Raw genomic sequence first — 21,573 nt, 5'->3', positions numbered from 1 at the left:
TAGTTTTCAGTTTGAATTTTTCCACATTACCCACACAAACTAAAAAAATATTAGTCCAATACAACAAACACAAATGGGTCAAGTCTATTGAAGCACAAGGTAGATGAGCTTCTACTCGACTATGCTGGTGGTGACCGTTGAGCTCTTCAACTAACAAAAGACAAACAAGTATGAATACGTTTTACAAGTGCACCCAAACTACCCTCCTTTTACTTCCTGACACTCTTAACCCTACGTAGCGTTATTACCACACAAAGAAACCTGCATGCATCGGTCTCTTTGCGTATTATAGGGCAAGCTTATGCACCCAAACTTCAGTGCAGAATCCATGGCAAAGATCACTAAGAGACTCTGCACCCTGGTTCTACGGCTGATGGCCGTCGGTGCTACCCTTTTGGCTGCAATTGTCATGGTTACAAGCCATCAGAGAACCAGCATCTTTGGAATATCTTTTGAAGTCAAGTATAACCATACTCCAGCCTTCCAGTAAGTTTTTCGTCTTCGTTTTTTTACGCCTTTTCTACGTACACATGCTATATATGCCATATTCTGTAGAGATCGATAGTTTTTCTTGCTAGACAAAAAACATCATGATCAATAGTTTGGATTGATAGTCTGGCAAGATGTACAACCATAGGTAGTAGCATACTTTCTATACATTTTCTTCACGTATGTATGTATATATGTACCTGTACTTGTTGCTATAAACGTACTCTTTTATCTTTGTAGGTACTTTGTGATTGCAAATGCAATTGCAACTGTATACGGGTTTCTGGTTATTTTTCTTCCTTCTAAGAGTCAGCTATGGAGATTAGTCGTGGCTTTGGATGTGGTACTCATATGAATTTATAACTTAAATCTCTCTAGCTACATTTTTTTTTTCTTATTTGAAGGTTGCCCATGTTTCTGAGTTTTTTTTTTTTTTTTCGTAATTCCAACCAATTTAATTTAACAATAAAAGCTGCAATTAATTGTTTGGATTATGAACAGGTAATCACTATAGTACTGAGCTCAAGCATTTCAGCAGCTTTGGCTATTGGTACTCTGGGGAAGAATGGAGATTCATATGCGGGTTGGCTACCCATATGTGGGCAAGTCCCAAAATACTGTGACCAAGTAAAGGGGGCCCTAATCTCAAGCTTTGTTGGCCTCATCATATATGTCCTGCTGCTTCTGTATGCCATCCACACTGTCCTCGATCCTCTCCTCTTGCAAAAAACTTAACTTCTCAATGAGTAAAAATGGTCTTGCTGGATGAGATTACTTTGTTCTTTGGGTTATTTAATTACAGTATGCATCTTTAAGTTTGGGTGCAATAGGAACACCATACCTTATTTAAAATATTCAATATCATACACAAATCATGTTTTATTTGCAATGTCATATTTCCGTCAAATAATATGTTAAATTGGCTGTTGAGCAATAACGTAATAATTGCGGACCTTCCACATATTTGCTGACGTAACTTTAAATTTGTGTGGTTGTCCACCAATATGTAATTAGTTAGTACCCTTTCTTTGTAAATCACATGCTTATAAATAGACACTCTAATAACAAAATTGGTTATGAAATAAAATATTTTGAGAGTGAGAAAGAGAGAGGGGCGGTTAGAGAGAGAGAGAAGAGGCTCAGTTATTTGTGAGATGGTGTTTTCTTCTTGGCCTTGTACCTTTATTTATACTAATCATAGGTAGGGTTTTACTTGACCTCCAAATAATACAAGTCATAATAAAATAAAATCTCCTAAATCTTATTAGATTCTATACAATTACACTCATAAAGTAACTTTATTTGCACTCCTCAAGTGTGTACAACTTAAGAAGTAGTTGTATCAAGAGCAAATGTAAAAGCAATTGGAGAAGCTAACTCAAAATTATGTTTCCTACTTTTCGGCTAGGTCGTGCTGAGAGAAGGACTTTTTATCCTTCTTTATGGATTACATAGGCGTGCTACCACCAAATCACATATGGTCTTGATGGAATTTGTAAGTGATGTTGTGCTCCGTAAATCTAACTTCTAATCAAGCGATTGAATGACCAAGCAAGGAACCTATTCTAGCCTAAGTCCTTTCACTTCTTTAAGGTCAAGGATGGTTAGACTGGACTTGTATAGGTTGTGATTTTAGGTTCATAGATGCAAAGAAATGTAAAAGTGCGAGCAATTAAAGTGCGACCTAAAGAACGAAAGATCATTTTGTGTGTTGATAGTGCGAGCAATTAAAGGCAGTCGGCTGGTAATAAAAACCTATACTAAGAAATGTAAAGGATAGCAAAAATCTGAAGTTTTGTGTGTTGATCAAAAGATCATTTTCTTTTCCAATTCTGCCTATGTAAGTTTATCTTAGTACTGTCGGTCACAAGCTCGGATAAAAGAAGAAAGGAAGGATGTTACGTAGTCGATACTTAGCACTGCGTTTTCACATCAAATCCCTATAATATCGAATCCTAAACAAAATTGCACTAAAGTTATCTTGTTACCCACAAATGATGCGTTGTGTGGTCCGACCATAATGAAGTGAGCAAAGATCGATGGATCACTATCAGCTTCCGAATGCAGAGTAAGAGTACGGTAGAAACTTCATTTTCAACCACTCTGTCTTAAGCCCATACTGAAAAGTGGACTTTATATAAGCCCATATCTTACGCAACAGTTTGAGATTTGGATTTTCAAAATTTAGGGGACCATATTGAAAAGTAGACTTTACATAAGCCCATATCTGCAAAATCAAAAAGCATGGTCGGTGCAGCTCATCCTTATCTTACCGCAAACTCCAACACTATCTTCCTCGTGTTTCTTATTTTTAATTAAATAAAACTAAATATCAATAAAATTATATTATATTAAATTAAATTAGTGGAACTAAACCAAAACCAAACATACACCCAAGTCTCTGTTTCTTTTATTATTCTCTCAATCTCCCTATCTTCTTCTCCATCTCGAATTTTCTCTCTCTACAAAAACCCTAAGTTTCTCTCTCTACGCTTCCTGATCATTTCCCATATGGCGTCTGGATCATCGACTCGGGGCAACCCGGGCTCACAGGGATTCGATTTCGCGTCGGACGACATTCTCTGCTCCTACGAGGACTACGGCAACCAGGACTCCTCCAATGGCAACCACAGTGAACCTGTCATGGGGAATAATTCCGGGAAGGTACTTTTACTGCTCCCACCTTTGGATTCTTTCGCGACGCTTTGCTGATGAAGGTTGCTGGATCTAGGGATTAGCTGATGGAGCTGTAATTTCATGGGATTTTGAATTTTTGTTAATTTAGGGTTCGGATCATAGGCGTAATTGGGGACAATTTTGGATTTTGGTTTATCTATTTTGCATGTTTTTATTTTAACTTTTAGTTTTTTTTTTAACTTTACGAAATGGATGTGGGTTAGATTGGTAAGGCTGTGAATTAGAAGGAAAGGAGTTTAATTTATATTTTTAATTATTTGATTTCCCTAGAACGAAAATGATTTGGGAATTTGTTAAATGATACAAGTTTGAATTTGCACCTTATGGAGAATTCTGGTTCTGGTTTTGCACAGAGAAGACGATTATGCTCTTCAGCTTAGAAAATAAATTTTGCACGTTGGGAAACCATTTGTCATTAACAAACTTACTGTTCGACAACACGATAAATTCGAAGTTCAGAAACCTTTCAAGTTATTTTCTTTTGTTCCATCTTGATCTTTTGCACACCTTACATCTTTAGCCATTACTTTGAACCCTAATACGTGTTGGTTATCGAGTCTTAAAATGGGTTGGAACCTATTGAATTTGCTAACTAGTGGCTGTTGCATTCTATCTATAGCAGGATATTCACAGAAGTAGACTGGCAAGACAACCGATGTTCTCTTCTCCTGCCTTTAGCCAGCCGGAAGAATCTCTTCACCAAGATGTAACTGCTACTGTTGAAAAGAGCATGAAAAAATATGCTGACAATCTCATGAGATTTCTTGAAGGAATTAGTTCACGGCTTTCGCAGCTGGAATTGTATTGCTACAATGTTGACAAGTCAATTGGTGAGATGCGATCTGATTTAGGTCGTGATCATGAAGAAGCAGAGTCAAAGCTCAAGTCTCTTGAGAAACATCTTCAAGAAGTGAGTTGCAACACTAAATTAAGCATTTCAGATTGTGCATATGTTCAATTTGTTTGGATTGGAATGTGATTTTATTGATCTTTCTGTTTGCCAATATTTAAAGGTTTTCAACTTTTCATTAACCCACTTTTTTTATGGATACGATGCTTTGGTGTTCTGCTACAGTGGTTCTACCATACGTTTCATGGGCATCAAAAGGAGTTATAGTAAAGTATTTTGTTAGGTACACGAGGGTGATCCTGTGCCCCTGTTATTTGGGTGGAACCATCCTTTTCTTAGCTTTCTTAGGATTAAGAGTTTGGCAGTGTGAAATTTTGAATGTGAGATCTTCAAAGTCAATTTAGGAGGGCTAGTCATTTCTGTACCTAACGATTTTTGGATCTTTTACTTGCACACTGTTAAATTGTTGAGTAATTGCGCCCGGGCCGTTCTCATCTTCGTAAAATGTAGTTTATCTTTCCACCGAATGTTTGTTAGTTTGACTTTGTAGAGATGATTTTAGCAGTCATTGAACTTTGTCCGATGCCCACTTCAGGTCCATAGGTCTGTCCAGATCATAAGGGACAAGCAAGAACTTGCGGAGGCTCAGAAAGAACTAGCTAAGCTTCAGCTTGCACAGAAAGGATCTGCATCTTCAACCCATTCCCAATCCAATGAGGACAGAGCTTCACCACCTACCTCTGATGCTCAGAAAGCTGACCACCCATCTGAAACACATAACCAGCAATTGGCTTTAGCCCTGCCACATCAAGTGGCGCCACAGCAGCAGCCTGTGGCACCTCCCACACAGCCCCCTCCGCAGAATGTGACTCCACAACAATCCTATTATTTACCAACCCAGTTACAAAACCCACCACCTCAGGCACAACATCCGCAGAATCAATATTTGCCTCCTGATTCTCAGTATCGAAACCCCCAAGTGCAAGAAATGCCAAGGGTGACACCACGGCCAACACAATCACAAGTGAATCAGACACAAGTCCAGTCGTTCCCTCCGTATTCGCAACAATTACCGCAGAGTCAGGTGCAATTTCCACAACAGTCCTCTATGCAACCCCAGATGAGGCCACCATCAACAAATGTCTACCCTTATCCACCTAGTCAACAAACAAACCCATCTCCTCCAGAGTCTGTACCAAACAGCATGCCAATGCCAGTGCCATATTCCAACATTCCTCAACCAGGGCCAGGCCGTTCTGATCCCATGCCTTTTGGATATGGTGGAGCTGGTCGAACAATGCAGCAGCAGCCTCCGCCTCAGCAAATCAAGGGGGCTTTTGGTGCTCAACCAGGTGAGGGATATGGGGCTGCTGGTCCTCACACTGCACTTCCTCCAGGGAGTACTTATATGGTTTACGACAGTGAAGGGGGTAGAACTCAATATTCTGCTCATTATGGATATCCTCCTACAAGCATCTCTCATCATACACCACAGCCAACAACAGCTCCAAATCTTATGGCTCGGAATCAACAATTCCCACCTAACCACCCTTACAATGAGTTGATTGAGAAATTGGTACCCATGGGGTTCAGGAGCGATCACGTTGCGAGCGTGATTCAGAGGATGGAGGAAAGTGGCCAACCCATTGATTTTAATGCAGTGATTGACAGGTTGAATGCACATCCATCTGGGGTCCCTCAGAGAGGATGGTCAGGGTAAAAGAATTACGTACCTATCTATCTTGCATTTCCAATTGGGTGACAGTCATGCGTGTGTTTTATTATTACGCATTGAATAAAGGCTTATATGATGCGTATGGTGTCCTCATCCCTCATATATATGGATTGAGAGATGCTATGATTTTTGTATATTTGTAAACCTCATTCCTAGACGAATGGCGCTTTTATGCCGTACTTGGATGTCAAGCAATAGAAAACACTTGTCGTAGATCTCTCCCTCTCCGTTTCCCGTCGATACTTAAATGTTTCTCTTCTTTCAAATTCTCGTATTTGTCTAGCAAGTTATGTTGGTGTTGGAAGTGTGTGTTTGATTGGATTGCAATTGTAGCAATGAAGGCCCCGGTGCGGTGCATTTTGTTGATGTTTTCATGAGGCTCAACTTTTAGATTACGTTGTTATGATTTGTGACACTCGGTTCAAATCTAATGCACTGCTTTGTGGCCGGCAGCTTTCTGTTTCTGCGCTGAAATATGAGAGAGTATCTAATGGCTTTTTGACTTTTGATTGCTTGTGATCGAGTATGTTATGTCTTTATTGGCATGCTTGTTCTTTACTTTGTTGATTGCGAGCTTTGCTCCGACAATCGCTCCATGCAGTCTTCTCTGACTCCGACGAATCTCCTACCTTCCAGCCGCCATTTCTCCCTCTCTTGGTGCAACCAATGGATGTCGCTGGCCTGACGGGCCCCCGAGCTGGACTGGTGCGGTTGTCCGCCTTATTACCCGGATAAGATCGTGAGGAAGAGAGAGAAGTTCTAATCAAAGAGCGAGCCCAAGCATACTTGTATCCAAATGAATAAAGGGAACTTAACGAAAAACTTTTAGGTACTATTCATTTTAACAAAAAAAATCATATTTTTACACTAAAAAGTCAATCTTAGGTACTATTCATTTTACCTTTTATTTTGTCTTCATCATTAAAACTCAAAGTTTTCAAGCTCTTTTCATTAGTTTTCCTAATAAAGGGCATTGGTGATAACATGAAATGCGTTACTTTTGTTTGGTTCATTGGAATGGATGACCGTGTTGTTTTGGGCTTGGTTTCTTTTTGGTTGTCAATTTAATGAATTTGTGTTTGTTATGTTTTTCGGTTACATAGAGGGTCTAAAGCCCAAGAAGAACGTCAGCTTGAGTGGCTTACACAAACAGCCGGAGTCCAACCTGGAAATTTCTAAAGCGGAGTCTGACCCCGGAAATATCATCTAGAAGTAAACCAACAATTGAAGGTGGGTCATCCAACATAATGCAGTCCAGGTCCAAAGAAAAACTCCGCTTGCCAAATCATCAACCACCATATTCCTTTTCCTATGCATGTATGACTCAAAACACATTGATCAAATTGAGAAATCAAGTGATGACAACCATATAACAAGGAAGTCAAGGATAAATCATGCACAATACATATGAAGAGTGACACTGAAACAGCAAAGTTAGATTCCACAAGTATCCCCCTAGCATCCTTATCCAACGTCATTTTCAAACCTACTCCCATATTAGTTGAAAATCCTCCAATCCAAGAGCCCTAATGATCTCTAAGTACTCCTTCATAACCGATAGCATAAAGCAGACCTCCGAAAATGTTTGGGCTTGTTATAGGCCCACATATACTTTTTGGCAGTGTGTTTGTACAACGACGATCTTTGGGTGCCAGAAACATTCAATACTTGAAAAAGCTAAACCTCGTGTGCATGCCTTCGTAGCGAGTATATAGTGCGTCTCTAATCATCTTTTATTGAATATGAGTCTCACATCGAGAAATTGAGAAAATAAAATACAATATATAAGTATATGATGCTACTTCTAATAGCACCGAGGTTTGTTGTAATAAAATTCAAAACCTAACACTAGATGATTATATTGAGATAATATTGATGTGGTTAGAAATTGTTGCCTTAAGCATGCGTATCTGCAAGAGCTAAGTTGTAGCAAAACGACAATTAACATGGAAGATATCGTTGCTCTTTTTTTTTCTTTTTTCTTTTTTTATTCTTTTTGTTTTTTTATGGAAAACTCTTTTCTTCTCTTTTGTTGTTTCTTTTTGTCCTTGGAAGGCTACGGGTAAGAAGCGCAAGCAGAATTCTGAAAACGCCAAATTTTGAATTTCCCTCAATGTATGAGGTCACTCCAGAAGATTCTATAGGAAATATTCATTTTACTACTTTAGATATCGTCCACCTCTTTTCTTAATAAATTGGGATTAGTGGCCAAATAGATATTTATCATAAATATTAATAAGTGAAAGTAAGGTGTTGATATAGATCTGTGATCCAGTGAACTAAGTTTTACAGTTTGTATTAGAGAAGTTTGTAGCAATGGTCTCTTAGCTAAAAATTCATGATCATTGGTCTGTTAACTCATCAAAACGTGCAGCTATGATCCTTTTTCTCAAGTCCTTTAGAATTCCGTCAAAATGAGACATGTTGGAAGGACCATTGCAACAATTGGGTTAAAATTGAGGAACCATTGCTCCAATTGAGTTAAAGTTAAGGGAGTAATTCTCCAATTGAGTTAAAGTTGAGGGACAGTGCTACAATTTTTCTCATTTGCTTTTTGATATTTGTCCTTAAATTCTGCTCACATGTTATAAACATAACTCATTTTGACGAAAGTTCTAACGAAGTTGATAAAAATGACTATAACTCACATTTTGATGAGTTAAGAGATCAGTGGTCAAACATTTTTAGTTAATAAACCATTGTTCCAATTGTGTCAAAATTAAAAGACCGTTGCTACTTTCCTCTTTGTATTAAATTATTGAAAATTAAGATAATGGACCAAGGTTAGATTTCTTATGTCACATTAATTTGACAAAGTCTTGAGTGGGTTGGTATTGCATGCGTCCATCCAAATGGCAATTAATCGAATTAGCCTTCGAGAAGCGGTTGAGCTTGCAATGTGGACCTATACCAACTCTAAAACATTGAATGAGTCTCGATCCAGAAGTTAATTTGGGGCAGTTTTATAGCATTTTAATTTTCAGTTCTTAATATTTTGTATTTTAAATACAAACTTGTTTGACAACTGTTTTAATGAAAACCAAAATCAATTTATATTTTAAAGGAAAACTCATAAATATAGCTTTCAAGTTTTGTTTTCAGCGTGTGTGTGTATATATATATTATAAACTCCTTATTTAAGTGTGATCGTGTAAATCCTATATTAGATTTGATTCTAATTATTCTTCCCTATCAGGATTTGTATTCCTTGGAGGAGAAGAATTTCTTATCTCTTATTGCTATAAAGAAAGACACTGCGTAGGAGGAATAACACATTATTTACACAACTCTACAAACACATTTCGCTCTCTATTCTCTCTGTGCCGCCGGCCCCCTGTCAATTAAATATAGGCCACAACAATATATATCGTTTTTTTATCCAAAATAGTCTAATGAAATTCACATAACTCCTTACTTTGATTTATGAAATTTATGATCAATAAAAGTGGTCCATAATTTTGTCCACCATCAATCATTTTGGTCACTCTATAAAAAAATCTCTGTTAAATAAAGAAAAATGATAAAAATACCTTTTGTTAAATCATTTTTTCCCATTGTTTATTAAATTGAAGGTTGTTTTTTTTTATTTTTTATTTTGATCCTTATTGAAGAGAGATTTTTTTTCCAAAATAACCAAAATAATTAACGGTGGACAAATTCAGTGACAACTTCTATGAATTTCAAATTTAAGAACTAAATCACTAAAGTGAGGAACCAATCTCAAAGACCATTTTAACTAAAATGCCTATGTATCAAAATTAAAAACTGGATTTATGAGTTTATGTGGGGACCTAGTCCTAACGGTTCCTTCTTTTTGTAAAATCTGCAACGTGAAATTGAGACCAATAATGATCAAGCTCACCCTAAAAGCAAAAGCATCAAACGAACTTTAGAATCTTAATATTCCTCAAAAAGCAAAGGGATTTAAACAAATTTTGGAATCATAATGTTTCTTTGGTTGGCTTTGTTTTAGAGAAAGGCTTCAGACCAAATAAAGATTGAGTAATTATTTTCCCCCAAACTGACACTATGTGTTCTATATGTAACAATTACATTGAAAATATATAACGCCTCTTCCTTGATTATGATATTGCTAAAAATGGAGTCATGTTGTTCCTTCAGTAGTGACCTTTTTTTCAAATGACGTTAAATTTTATTAAATTTAGATACAAACGTTTACATCAATAGCCAAAGTATTAAACAATCATTCTGGCTCAAAGTTAAAACAATCCTATCTATAAAAATCACCTTACCTCGAAACAAAAAAAACCTCGCCCATCATGAGGAGCAAAGAGAACTTGTACCGATCTCAATTGCTTTTGTAACATAGCGTTAAGTAGCATTGCACCGTTAATCATGCACACAGAACACTTTAGAATCTAATTCCAACTAAACACACAACAAAAAAGTTTTCTTAAAAGCAACAAAAACCCAAAGGTGAAAAATATCCCGACAAACCCTTCAATTGAAATTTCTTTTTCTTATAAAGTAAGACACGCGTTTGACCTTGAGAAAAAGATAATATAAAAACGAAATTAATATTGGATTATGTAGATGTAGATCTGATGTAGACGTTGGCGCTGGCGCTTGGCGTTGGGCCGCTCGCCTACCACAGCGACGACGCGCATAAAATATTCCAAAACGGCCGCGTTTCCTGCGAGTGGGAGGCTGCCTGAAAAGAAGGAAAATAACATTTTCTTATCTGGGCACAGAGAAGGTTTCCATTCTTTCCCTTGACCCAAAAATATAAATAAAACCTTCTTGTCTAAGCGTTCTCTTCTTGTACTAGATTCAACCATCGGAAATCGAAAGTCCATAACGTCGAATTTCCTCGTGTGTTTCTCTGAAAAGAAAAGGCGATCCAATTTATTAATGCATTTCAAATTTTAGGAATTAAAGTAATAAATTATGTTAATTTCACAAACTATTTATATTAAAAAGTTAATTAATTTTAATTGTGAGACCGATTACAAAATTATTTAAGAGTTTACGTCTAAATTGGTTGGGAAAAGTCCTTTTTTTTGTTCTCGGTTCTCTATGTAGTTATACATACTTTGGATTTTCTTTTGTATGGAAAGTTCCAAAGTGGGTTGCGGGGTCATCAATTTGATTGGGTGAGTAATCTAAATTAGTAATAGATTGATCACAAAATATGTTGGAAATTTTTTAGTACTGCGTAGTATTGAATGATATTAGAACGAATGATTGAAATTGAAAATGAGAAGATTTAAAAAGTTGTGGAAATAAAATCTAACTGGCTAAAACACACATAGCATTGATTGATATGCAATATTGAAGTCATACTCTAAAATGATAGAAGTGAGAGATTTTTTATACAACGATATTTTACACAAAAGGATAAAAATTGAGCTATACATATGGAGTGACCATAACTAGGTATCTAACTAAATGCAAATATTATATGTCACAACCATCCATGTAAATGAACACAAAACCTCTTACCTAAATTGCAATACTAATTGGTATTAAATATGAGAGATTAAAAGTACACCACAAGTAGTACAACGTAAAAATAAGGTTTTTTTAGTCATAATGGTTTATGAGATTGACATAACTCTTCACTTTAGTCCATGAGATTTGAGATAGAAGTGGCCCCCTAAATTTCTCCACCATCAATTATCTTAGTCATTCTATGAAAAATTCAATTAAATAAGAATCGAAATGACAAAAATACCCTTGATAATGAAGATTTTTCACGAAAGAACTAAAATGATTGATGGTGAACAAACTTAGTGACCACTTTTATCGATTCAAATCTCAGGGACCAAAAATGAGAAGTTATATCAATCTAAGAAACCATTTTAGATAAAAGAAGCCTAAAGTAATTTGTATAAATTGAAATTTGCAAATTTCATGTTTTCGTGACGCTCATATAGTAGTTTTTTTTTTTTTTTTTTTTTTTGTTGAACAAAAAATATTATTTACATCAAAAGAGAGAGATTAATTTTAATCTCACAATAAGTTAATAATAATATGATTCGAATTCGTCTTTGATCATTCTTTTCTTGCATATTGAGAGAATTCTTTATTAATGTTACCTGAAATCCGTTTGAATTTAGACCTAAAAATCCCTCACCCGGTCACACCAAACTTAGCCCAAAAACGATTTACCGAATTCAAATTAAATTTCAAACGGAAAGATCCGAGAAATTTTGAAATAGACGTTAACTGCTCAAAGCAACGACTAGAAAAGGAAAAGGCAAGGAAACGACGTTAACGCGCCCCCAACTTCCCTTTCGGCCCTTATCCCGCACACCCTCTCTTACTCTGTGCAATTCGTTTTGCACGTTACATCCATCTCCCCCAGCTGTCTCCCCCCCCTCTCTCCCCACATCAGAACCCAGAAAAAAGAAGCAAACCTAATACCTAATACCACTGCCGAACACACCCATCCACCGTGCTACCCCCTTCTTCCAATCCTCCATGCCATGAGTATCCGGCGGGGTACTCAATCCTCCTCCGACGACCCCGACTCGGAGCCCTACAACATCATCCCCGTCCACGACCTCCTCGCCGACCACCCGTCCCTCCGTTTCCCAGAGGTACGCGCCGCCGCCGCCTCTCTACGCGCCGTTGGCAACCTCCGCCGTCCCCCTTACGCTCAATGGCAGCCCCACATGGACCTCCTCGACTGGCTCGCCCTCTTCTTCGGCTTCCAGTACGACAACGTCCGCAACCAGCGCGAGCACATCGTCCTCCACCTCGCCAACGCTCAGATGCGCCTCAACCCTCCCCCGGACAACATCGACACACTGGACGGTGCCGTTTTGAGGAAGTTCCGGAAGAAGCTGCTCAAGAACTACACCAGCTGGTGCTCCTATTTGGGGAAGAAGTCCAATATCTGGATCTCCGACCGGAGGCGTGATGCTGCCGCCGACCAGCGCCGGGAGCTGCTGTACGTGTCACTGTACCTGCTGATCTGGGGCGAGGCGGCGAATCTGAGGTTTGTCCCTGAGTGCTTGTGCTTTATTTTTCATAACATGGCCATGGAATTGAACAAGATCTTGGAGGATTATATTGATGAGCAGACGGGTCAGCCCGTGATGCCGTCGACTTCGGGGGAGAATGCGTTCTTGAATAGTGTTGTGAAACCCATTTACGAGACGATTCGAGCCGAGGTGGAGAGCAGCAGGAATGGGACTGCCCCTCATAGTGTGTGGAGGAACTATGATGATATCAATGAGTATTTCTGGAGTAAGAGGTGTTTTGACAAGCTCAGTTGGCCTGTTGATGTTGGGAGCAACTTTTTTGTTACTTCTAGTAGGAGTAGGCATGTGGGGAAGACTGGGTTTGTGGAGCAGAGGTCCTTTTGGAACTTGTTTCGGAGCTTCGACAAGCTCTGGATCATGTTGTTTATGTTCCTCCAGGCGGCTATTATTGTTGCTTGGGAGGAGAGGGAGTTTCCGTGGCAGGCGTTGGAGGAGAGGGAAGTGCAGGTCAAGGTTTTGACTGTGTTTTTCACTTGGGCTGGTTTGAGGTTTTTACAGTCGTTGCTTGATGTGGGAATGCAGTATAGTCTGGTTTCGAGGGAGACTTTGGGGCTCGGAGTGAGGATGGTGTTGAAGAGCATAGTTGCTGCCCTGTGGATTGTCATTTTTGGTGTGTTCTATGGGAGGATATGGACGCAGAGAAATCAGGACGGGAGGTGGTCCACCGAGGCAAATAATCGGGTGGTGAATTTTCTTACGGTTGCATTGGTTTTCATCCTACCAGAGCTTTTGGCTTTGGTCCTCTTTATTATTCCTTGGGTTCGGAATTTTCTTGAGAACACAAACTGGAAGATATTTTACATGTTATCGTGGTGGTTTCAGAGCAGGACTTTTGTTGGCCGTGGCTTGAGAGAAGGACTTGTGGACAATATAAAGTACACTTTGTTCTGGATTTTCGTGCTTGCTACGAAATTTTCTTTCAGCTACTTCATGCAGATTAAACCCCTGATTCGCCCGTCAAAAGAACTCATAAAACTTAAGAATGTGAACTATGAGTGGCATCAGTTTTTTGGCAACAGCAACAAATTTGCAGTGGGATTGCTGTGGCTTCCAGTCGTTTTGATATACCTCATGGATTTGCAGCTGTTCTATTCGATTTACTCCTCTCTTGTGGGGGCAGGAGTGGGCTTGTTTGCACATTTGGGCGAGATACGAAATATCGGGCAATTGAGGCTGAGATTCCAGTTCTTTGCAAGTGCAATTCAGTTTAATCTCATGCCAGAAGAGCAACTGTTAAATGCAAGGGGAACTCTGAGGAGTAAGTTTAATGACGCCATCCACCGGTTGAAACTGAGGTATGGGCTTGGACGGCCTTATAAGAAGCTTGAATCCAACCAGGTTGAGGCAACCAGGTTTGCTTTGATATGGAATGAGATCATTTTGATCTTCAGGGAAGAAGATATAATTTCTGACAGCGAGCTTGAGCTGTTAGAGCTGCCACAAAATTCTTGGAATATCAGGGTTATTCGGTGGCCTTGTTTTCTTCTTTGCAATGAACTGCTGCTGGCACTTAGTCAGGCCAAAGAGTTAGTAGATGCTCCTGATAAGTGGCTCTGGTATAAGGTATGCAAGAATGAGTACAGGCGCTGCGCTGTTATAGAAGCTTATGCTTGCATCAAGCACTTGCTACTTGACATCATCAAACGCAACACAGAAGAACATTCCATTATGACAGTCTTGTTTCAGGAAATTGATCACTCTCTTGAGATTGAGAAGTTCACGAAAACATTTAAAACGACGGCGCTTCCAGAGCTGCATGCCAAGTTGATCAAACTTGTTGAGCTTTTTAAAAAGCCCAAGCAAGACACAAACCAGGTGGTAAATACTCTGCAGGCCCTTTATGAGATTGCCATTCGAGATTTTTTCAAGGAAAAAAGAAGTACTGAGCAGCTGATGGAGGATGGTTTGGCTCCTCGTAATCCAGGTTCTGCTGCAGGGCTGCTTTTTGAAAATGCTGTTGAGTCGCCTGATCCTAACAATGTATTCTTCTATAGGCAGGTTAGGCGCTTGCACACAATACTTACCTCTCGGGACTCAATGCAGAATATCCCAGTTAACCTTGAGGCAAGACGCAGAATTGCCTTCTTCAGTAACTCCTTGTTTATGAACATGCCCCATGCACCTCAAGTTGAGAAAATGATGGCGTTCAGTGTGCTGACCCCGTACTACAGTGAAGAAGTATTGTACAACAAAGAACAACTCCGTACGGAGAATGAAGATGGGGTTTCTACCCTGTATTATTTACAGACAATTTATGTTGACGAGTGGAAAAATTTTATGGAGAGGATGCGCAGAGAAGGAATGGGGAGTGATGATGAAATATGGTCAACTAAGTTGAGAGAACTGAGGCTTTGGGCATCTTACAGAGGCCAAACACTTACTAGGACCGTAAGGGGAATGATGTACTACTATCGGGCTCTGAAGATGTTGGCTTTTCTGGATTCTGCATCTGAGATGGACATTCGGGAAGGATCACAAGAACCTAGTTCCGCTATGCAAGACATTGGCTTGGACAGATTGACTTCTGAGAGGTCACCTTCTTCCCGAAGTTTAACTAGAACAAGCAGTTGTGTGGACTCATTGTACAAAGGGCATGAATATGGAACTGCTTTGATGAAATTTACATATGTGGTTGCATGCCAGATATATGGAACACAAAAAGTGAAAAAAGATCCCCATGCTGATGAAATTTTGTATTTGATGAAAACCAACGAAGCACTTCGAGTTGCCTATCTTGATGAGGTTTCAACTCGCAGGAATGAGAAGGAGTACTATTCTGTTCTTGTGAAGTATGATCAGAAATTAGAGAAGGAGGTGGAAATCTACCGCATAAAGTTGCCTGGTCCAATGAAGCTCGGAGAGGGAAAACCAGAGAATCAAAATCATGCCATTATCTTCACTCGTGGTGACGCAGTTCAGACGATTGATATGAACCAAGACAATTATTTTGAGGAGGCACTCAAAATGCGGAATCTATTGGAAGAGTACAGGCGCTATTATGGCATCCGGAAGCCTACCATCTTGGGAGTCAGAGAGCATATTTTTACTGGTTCCGTCTCATCACTTGCCTGGTTTATGTCAGCTCAAGAAACAAGTTTTGTCACCTTGGGGCAACGGGTGTTGGCGAACCCCTTGAAAATTAGAATGCATTATGGTCATCCAGATGTGTTTGACAGATTTTGGTTCTTGACTCGAGGTGGCATCAGTAAAGCTTCCAGGGTCATTAACATCAGTGAAGACATTTTTGCTGGCTTTAATTGCACGTTGCGGGGTGGAAATGTCACACACCATGAATATATTCAAGTCGGCAAGGGAAGGGATGTTGGATTCAATCAAATTTCCATGTTTGAGGCCAAGGTTGCTAGTGGGAACGGGGAGCAAATTCTCAGCAGAGATGTCTATAGATTGGGTCACAGGCTGGATTTCTTGCGGATGCTATCATTCTTTTACACTACAGTGGGATTCTTTTTTAATACAATGGTGGTTGTTCTTACTGTGTATACATTTCTATGGGGCCGGCTTTATCTGGCTCTTAGTGGTCTTGAAGGTTCTATATTGGGAAATGATTCTACTAACAGAGCACTTGCTACAGTCTTGAATCAGCAGTTCATTATCCAACTTGGTGTGTTCACTGCCCTTCCAATGATAGTGGAGAATTCCCTTGAACATGGATTCCTTCATGCTATTTGGGATTTCTTGACGATGCAGCTCCAGCTTTCATCAGTTTTCTACACATTCTCAATGGGAACTCGTACCCACTTTTTTGGGCGAACTATTCTTCATGGTGGTGCAAAGTATCGTGCAACTGGACGTGGCTTTGTTGTGCAGCACAAGAGTTTTGCAGAGAATTATAGGCTCTATGCTCGTAGTCATTTTGTGAAAGCAATTGAACTAGGGTTGATACTTATTGTTTATGCATCGCATAGTCCTGTAGCTAAGGACACTTTTATTTACATAGGCATGACCATCACGAGTTGGTTCCTGGTCGTGTCATGGTTATTGGCCCCCTTCGTTTTCAATCCTTCTGGCTTTGATTGGTTGAAGACTGTAGATGACTTTGATGACTTCATGACCTGGATTTGGTATCGTGGCAGTGTCTTTGCAAAAGCTGAACAGAGCTGGGAAAGATGGTGGTATGAGGAGCAAGATCATCTAAGGACCACTGGCCTCTGGGGAAAGTTTCTAGAGATAATTTTAGACCTGCGCTTCTTCTTTTTCCAATATGGGATTGTATACCAGCTTGGTATTGCTGCTGGAAGTACCAGTATTGCTGTTTACTTGTTGTCTTGGATCTATGTGTTTGTGGCTTTTGGCATTTTTGTGGTGATAGCATATGCTCGGGACAGATATGCCTCAAAAGATCACATTTACTATCGGCTGGTGCAATTTCTTGTCATAAAACTTGGATTACTTGTTATGATTGCCCTGCTGGAATTCACTGAGTTCAAGTTCATAGATATTTTCACTAGTCTTCTGGCATTCGTTCCGACTGGATGGGGATTGGTGTTGATAGCACAAGTATTTCGGCCCTGTCTACAGCGCACTATACTCTGGGCAGCGGTTGTTTCTGTGGCTCGACTGTATGATATATTGTTTGGGGTGATTGTAATGACACCTGTGGCAGTATTATCATGGTTTCCTGGTTTTCAGTCTATGCAGACTAGGATATTGTTTAATGAAGCATTCAGCCGGGGCCTTCGTATATTCCAGATTGTTACGGGAAAAAGGTCCAAGTCAGATAAGGTAAATTTTTAATCATTGATCTTCTAGGGAAACTTGTGGAGTATGTTACCATGTCCTTTATTTTATTTATGCCAGCCAGTTCACTAAATTACTCTAAATGACTGTCCAAAACTGTTATTGTGTCATGCGCTATACATAATGCTGTGGAGCAATAAACAATATCTACTGTTGTTTTATTTATTATGGCACAGGCATAACAATCTAGTTACGTGAAATGTGTTCAGTTTACCCGATAAATCAAAATCCTATTTTTCTTAACATGTCTTTATGTGTAGGTCACGTTCAACCGCCGATTTTTTTTTTTATCGCATGCTTTCTGAGTAGCATGTACAGTCAGCAACTGTTTCCAACTTTTGGAATTTGCATATTTTCTTTTTAGTCTATGCATCTGCTATCTCATTTTACCCACACATTTATTTCTGTTTTGTCATGGTGAATTGGTTTGCTTTTGAATAATTGGCAGAATTTGTGGTACTTGTCATTGAACTAATGTGAAATTAGATTTTGTTCAAATGAATAAATAATTAATGTGCTAATTAAGTTGTCTAATATGTTGTATGTGATTTGGAGCTGTTATCCATTGTTTACATATACTCATTTAGAGTTACGAAACAAGATTTAAGCCTCCATATTTCTGTTTTATGGTCTCCATTATCTCTTTTGACATCGATCTCCAGTGGAATTTCACCTAGTTGCATGGAGTTCTGATGCATTTGTAATGTCATAGAAGTTAGATCTACTCTATTTATTTGGGGGTGCATTTTTGCTCACCATCCTCAAGTGGTAGTAATGCTCACCACCCTATTTATCACCGTTAGGCGTTTGATGAGTTAAATTTAGAGATTTGTGTCTACCCACCACACAGATCTTGAAATTTTAACTCATCTAACGGTGATAAATAGGATGGTGAGCATCGCTGTCACTTGAGGGTGGTGAGCCAATATATTCCCTTTATTTGCGATTGCTGAGTTTGTATGTTTCAGTTCCACGTTACTAACGGGGTTGCATTTTATTTTTTTGCAGTTTTGATGTGAGCACGAGATGTAGAAAATCTCGACAAGTTGAGGAGTTGGATTATGGTTTAGACTTGTTGGGGGCTCTTATGTGTGTTTCAAGGAGGTATGATTTATTTAACGTTCACGGAGGAGCGGAGGATTCCCTTTGTTCTTTGATGCTGGCTTCATCTTCCCTGTTACTTGTGTAATTAGTAAATTTTGTCATAGATACCATCAATCTCCGGTTAGGGGGAGCTTTTGCTTTTAGTGTTATTTGCAGTTACCCTCCCGCATCTCCGACGGTGCAACTTTTTGCGTTGTGTCTATATTGAGTATTGTTTTCTGTGGTAGCTTCTCCAGATGGTCACAACATTTTTTATTCTTTTGTGAGAAATGCAGCTCTTTTCTTCATTTTCTCTAAATGTTTGGTCTTGAATCTTGATGTACAGCGTGCTCGCTTATCGATGTTTTCTTTCAGCATCGAGACATGTTTAAGCGCATGAAAACATTGAAAATAAATTGACTTGATATGTGCACAAATTCTCCAACATGGAGGTTTTCTCAAGGTTTAAAGAAGAGAAAATGTGCTTGGTAAGCTGGTTGCTGCATAAGCGAGGTACGTGAATTGGTTTGCCATTTTCTGTTACGGTGAGACACTCTTAGCAGCCGACCTTTTGTTTTCGGTCGGCTGGTTCTGCTTGACATGTTAGCTTGACAAATGCCTGGATTCTTACACGAAGAGAGTCTGTTCCAACGTATACTCGGCACATTTTGCGGAACCTTGTTTTGTACTCTTGATAAATTAATTTTGTAGACGTATCTGATTTGCAAATGAAGATAACGGCTCCAAGCGTGAACCCGTTGCGTTTTGAACAAAGGGAGACCGGTTTCTGAGAATATAAATTGTTTTGAAATGTCACATGAATTTGTACTTATTTTTTTTTAATTTGCCATCTAAACTAAAATTATAAGCAATTTGTCATACCAACTTTCCAAAAATATCAATTTGTCATCTCATCTTAACTTCGTTAAATTTTCCATCTAAAATAAGTCATGTGTCTCGCATATGATTTGTGTTTAAAATTATTTATGTCATTTTAACACCCTATTTCGCCATTTAGTACTACGGTCTGATGGTATTCTTATTCACTTGTAAGAGAGGTTTTAGGTTTGAATCTTGTGGATGACGAATTCGATAGCAAATTAGGTTGCCTATTGTGTGGCTTAGCCGAACTCTCCTCTCCTCTAGTATAAAATATATCGTTGAACTTAAAAATAAAAAAATACTCCACTTCCTTCTATTAAGTTGCGTTCGATCAAAACAATTATAGGGTGTTCAGTTTAGCATGTCATGAAATCAAATTGTATATGAGCTTTGTAATATAAGAAACGAGTTGAGGTTTGGTGTCGGAAATGGAATTGTCAACAATCCACTTGAATACTCTCAAACATAAAATTTAAGAGTTCTACTAAAGAAAAGTAAAGAACTTGTAAAAAGATCTTAAACGTCATAAATAACCTATAACACAAGTCATGTGCCTCGCACATGATATATTTTGAATGGAAAACTTAACGGAGTTAGAGTGAGATGACAAATTGATGATTTCAGAAAGTTGGTATGACATATTGCTTAAATTTTTAGTTTATATGACAAATTGAAAAAGAGTAAATTGTAGCAATGGTCCCTCAACTTTAATCAAATTGGAGCAATGGTCCCTCAATTAAAAATTCATTATCATTGGTCCCTCAACTTATTAAAACGTGTAGCTATAGTCCTTTTCATCAATTGCATCAAAATTTTGTCAAAATAAGTTATGTTGGAATAACCATTTATATAATAAAGGTCCCTCAACTCATCAAAGTGTGTCATTATGGTCATTTTTGTCAACTATGTCAAAATTTTTGTCAAAACGAGTTATGTTGGAATGAGCTTTGCTACAATTGGATTAAAGTTAAGGGACCATTTCTCCAGTTGAATTAAAGTTGATGGACCAATGGTTATGGATTTTTAGTTGATGGACCATTGCTCCAATTGAGTTAAAGTTAAGGGACCATTGCTGCAATAATGTATACAAGTTCATATGACATTTCAAAAATAGAAAACTTCATTTTAATCCTTCGCAAAGATGACTTTTAGATTAAAACCATGAGTAGGATCAAAATCTAATTTTAGTCCCTTGATACATTAATAATCTCATTTATTAATTATATTTTGATTTTTTAATTATTTCTGTTTTTCTTCCTAATTTTTAATGTATTAATTTTATTTTTACTTTCATTTCATTTATTGTAATATATTTTGTTGTAAACATTTAGATGAATTAACTTTTGTTATACAATATATTTCGATGTATTTTGTCCTTTTCATTTAGGTATATTAAATTTATTATAATATATATCGGTATATACATTTAGGTACACACATTTCCGTACGTGCATTTTGATACAAACATTGAGTTACATTAATTCAATATAATACATTTCGGTGTATACATTTTGGTACACACATTTATGTACATTAATTTAATATAATACATTTCGGTGCATATATTTCGGTACATACATTTCGGTACTAACATTTAAATACAGTAGTACAATATAATACATTTTGGTACTAACATTTAGGTACATTAATTGAGTATTTCAAGTTTGAAGAATGTTAAATAAAATTAATAAATTAAAAAACTCTTTTTTGGTCAAAAAATAAATTAAAAATTGTATATTAATAAATTTAAATATTTAATGGGAGACATTAAATAAATTCTTTTTATATTAGCACCCCGCAAAATATTGAATGCACATCACATTAAAATTTAATATTAAATGACTTATTTACTATGTAACGGCAATTTTGACCTTATTAGGTTAAAAAATAAAAAAATAAAAAATATATACACCCCAAATCACTTTTAATGTATTATTTATCTTCTTCAACTATCAAAACCCTTTCGACCCTCCATTATTGAACAAAACCTTAATCAATGAAACTACAAACATGTTGATTGAGAAAATTTATTTTTGACGAATAAAACACGAAATCAATGTTTCGGAAGC

The 21,573-nt window shown here is 38.0% G+C and overlaps 3 protein-coding genes and 1 non-coding gene across 4 annotated transcripts; all 4 read left to right on the top strand.

Moving 5' to 3' along the window:
* The first annotated feature begins 256 nt into the window (after window positions 1–256).
* Window positions 257–1,378, top strand: LOC103928826 (CASP-like protein 1C1). The gene is made up of 3 exons (XM_009337922.3): window positions 257–486; window positions 730–832; window positions 991–1,378. Exons 1-3 carry the CDS (start codon window positions 302–304, stop codon window positions 1,222–1,224), a joined length of 522 nt encoding a protein of 173 aa, XP_009336197.2. The 5' UTR covers window positions 257–301; the 3' UTR covers window positions 1,225–1,378.
* Window positions 1,379–2,862: 1,484 nt separating this feature from the next.
* On the top strand, window positions 2,863–5,984 carry LOC103928827 (ATP-dependent helicase brm-like). The gene is made up of 3 exons (XM_009337924.3): window positions 2,863–3,153; window positions 3,809–4,096; window positions 4,632–5,984. The coding sequence occupies exons 1-3, from the start codon at window positions 3,001–3,003 to the stop codon at window positions 5,754–5,756; spliced, it is 1,566 nt and encodes a 521-aa protein (XP_009336199.2). The 5' UTR covers window positions 2,863–3,000; the 3' UTR covers window positions 5,757–5,984.
* A 6,094-nt stretch (window positions 5,985–12,078) lies between these two features.
* LOC103934003 (callose synthase 12) lies at window positions 12,079–18,930 on the top strand. The gene is made up of 2 exons (XM_048583984.1): window positions 12,079–17,524; window positions 18,548–18,930. Exons 1-2 carry the CDS (start codon window positions 12,221–12,223, stop codon window positions 18,551–18,553), a joined length of 5,310 nt encoding a protein of 1,769 aa, XP_048439941.1. The 5' UTR covers window positions 12,079–12,220; the 3' UTR covers window positions 18,554–18,930.
* LOC125477185 lies at window positions 15,168–15,247 on the top strand. The gene has a single exon (XR_007258351.1). It is a non-coding gene; the product is annotated as a small nucleolar RNA J33 (small nucleolar RNA).
* Window positions 18,931–21,573: the final 2,643 nt, after the last annotated feature.

This window comes from the organism of the source record quoted next, unplaced genomic scaffold, assembly GCF_019419815.1.
Source record: "Pyrus x bretschneideri cultivar Hongxiangsu unplaced genomic scaffold, Pyrus_bretschneideri_v1 Contig20, whole genome shotgun sequence".
Lineage (NCBI taxonomy): Eukaryota > Viridiplantae > Streptophyta > Magnoliopsida > Rosales > Rosaceae > Pyrus > Pyrus x bretschneideri.
Note: the sequence above shows the minus strand (reverse complement) of the source record. Positions and strands in the feature narration are given on the sequence as shown.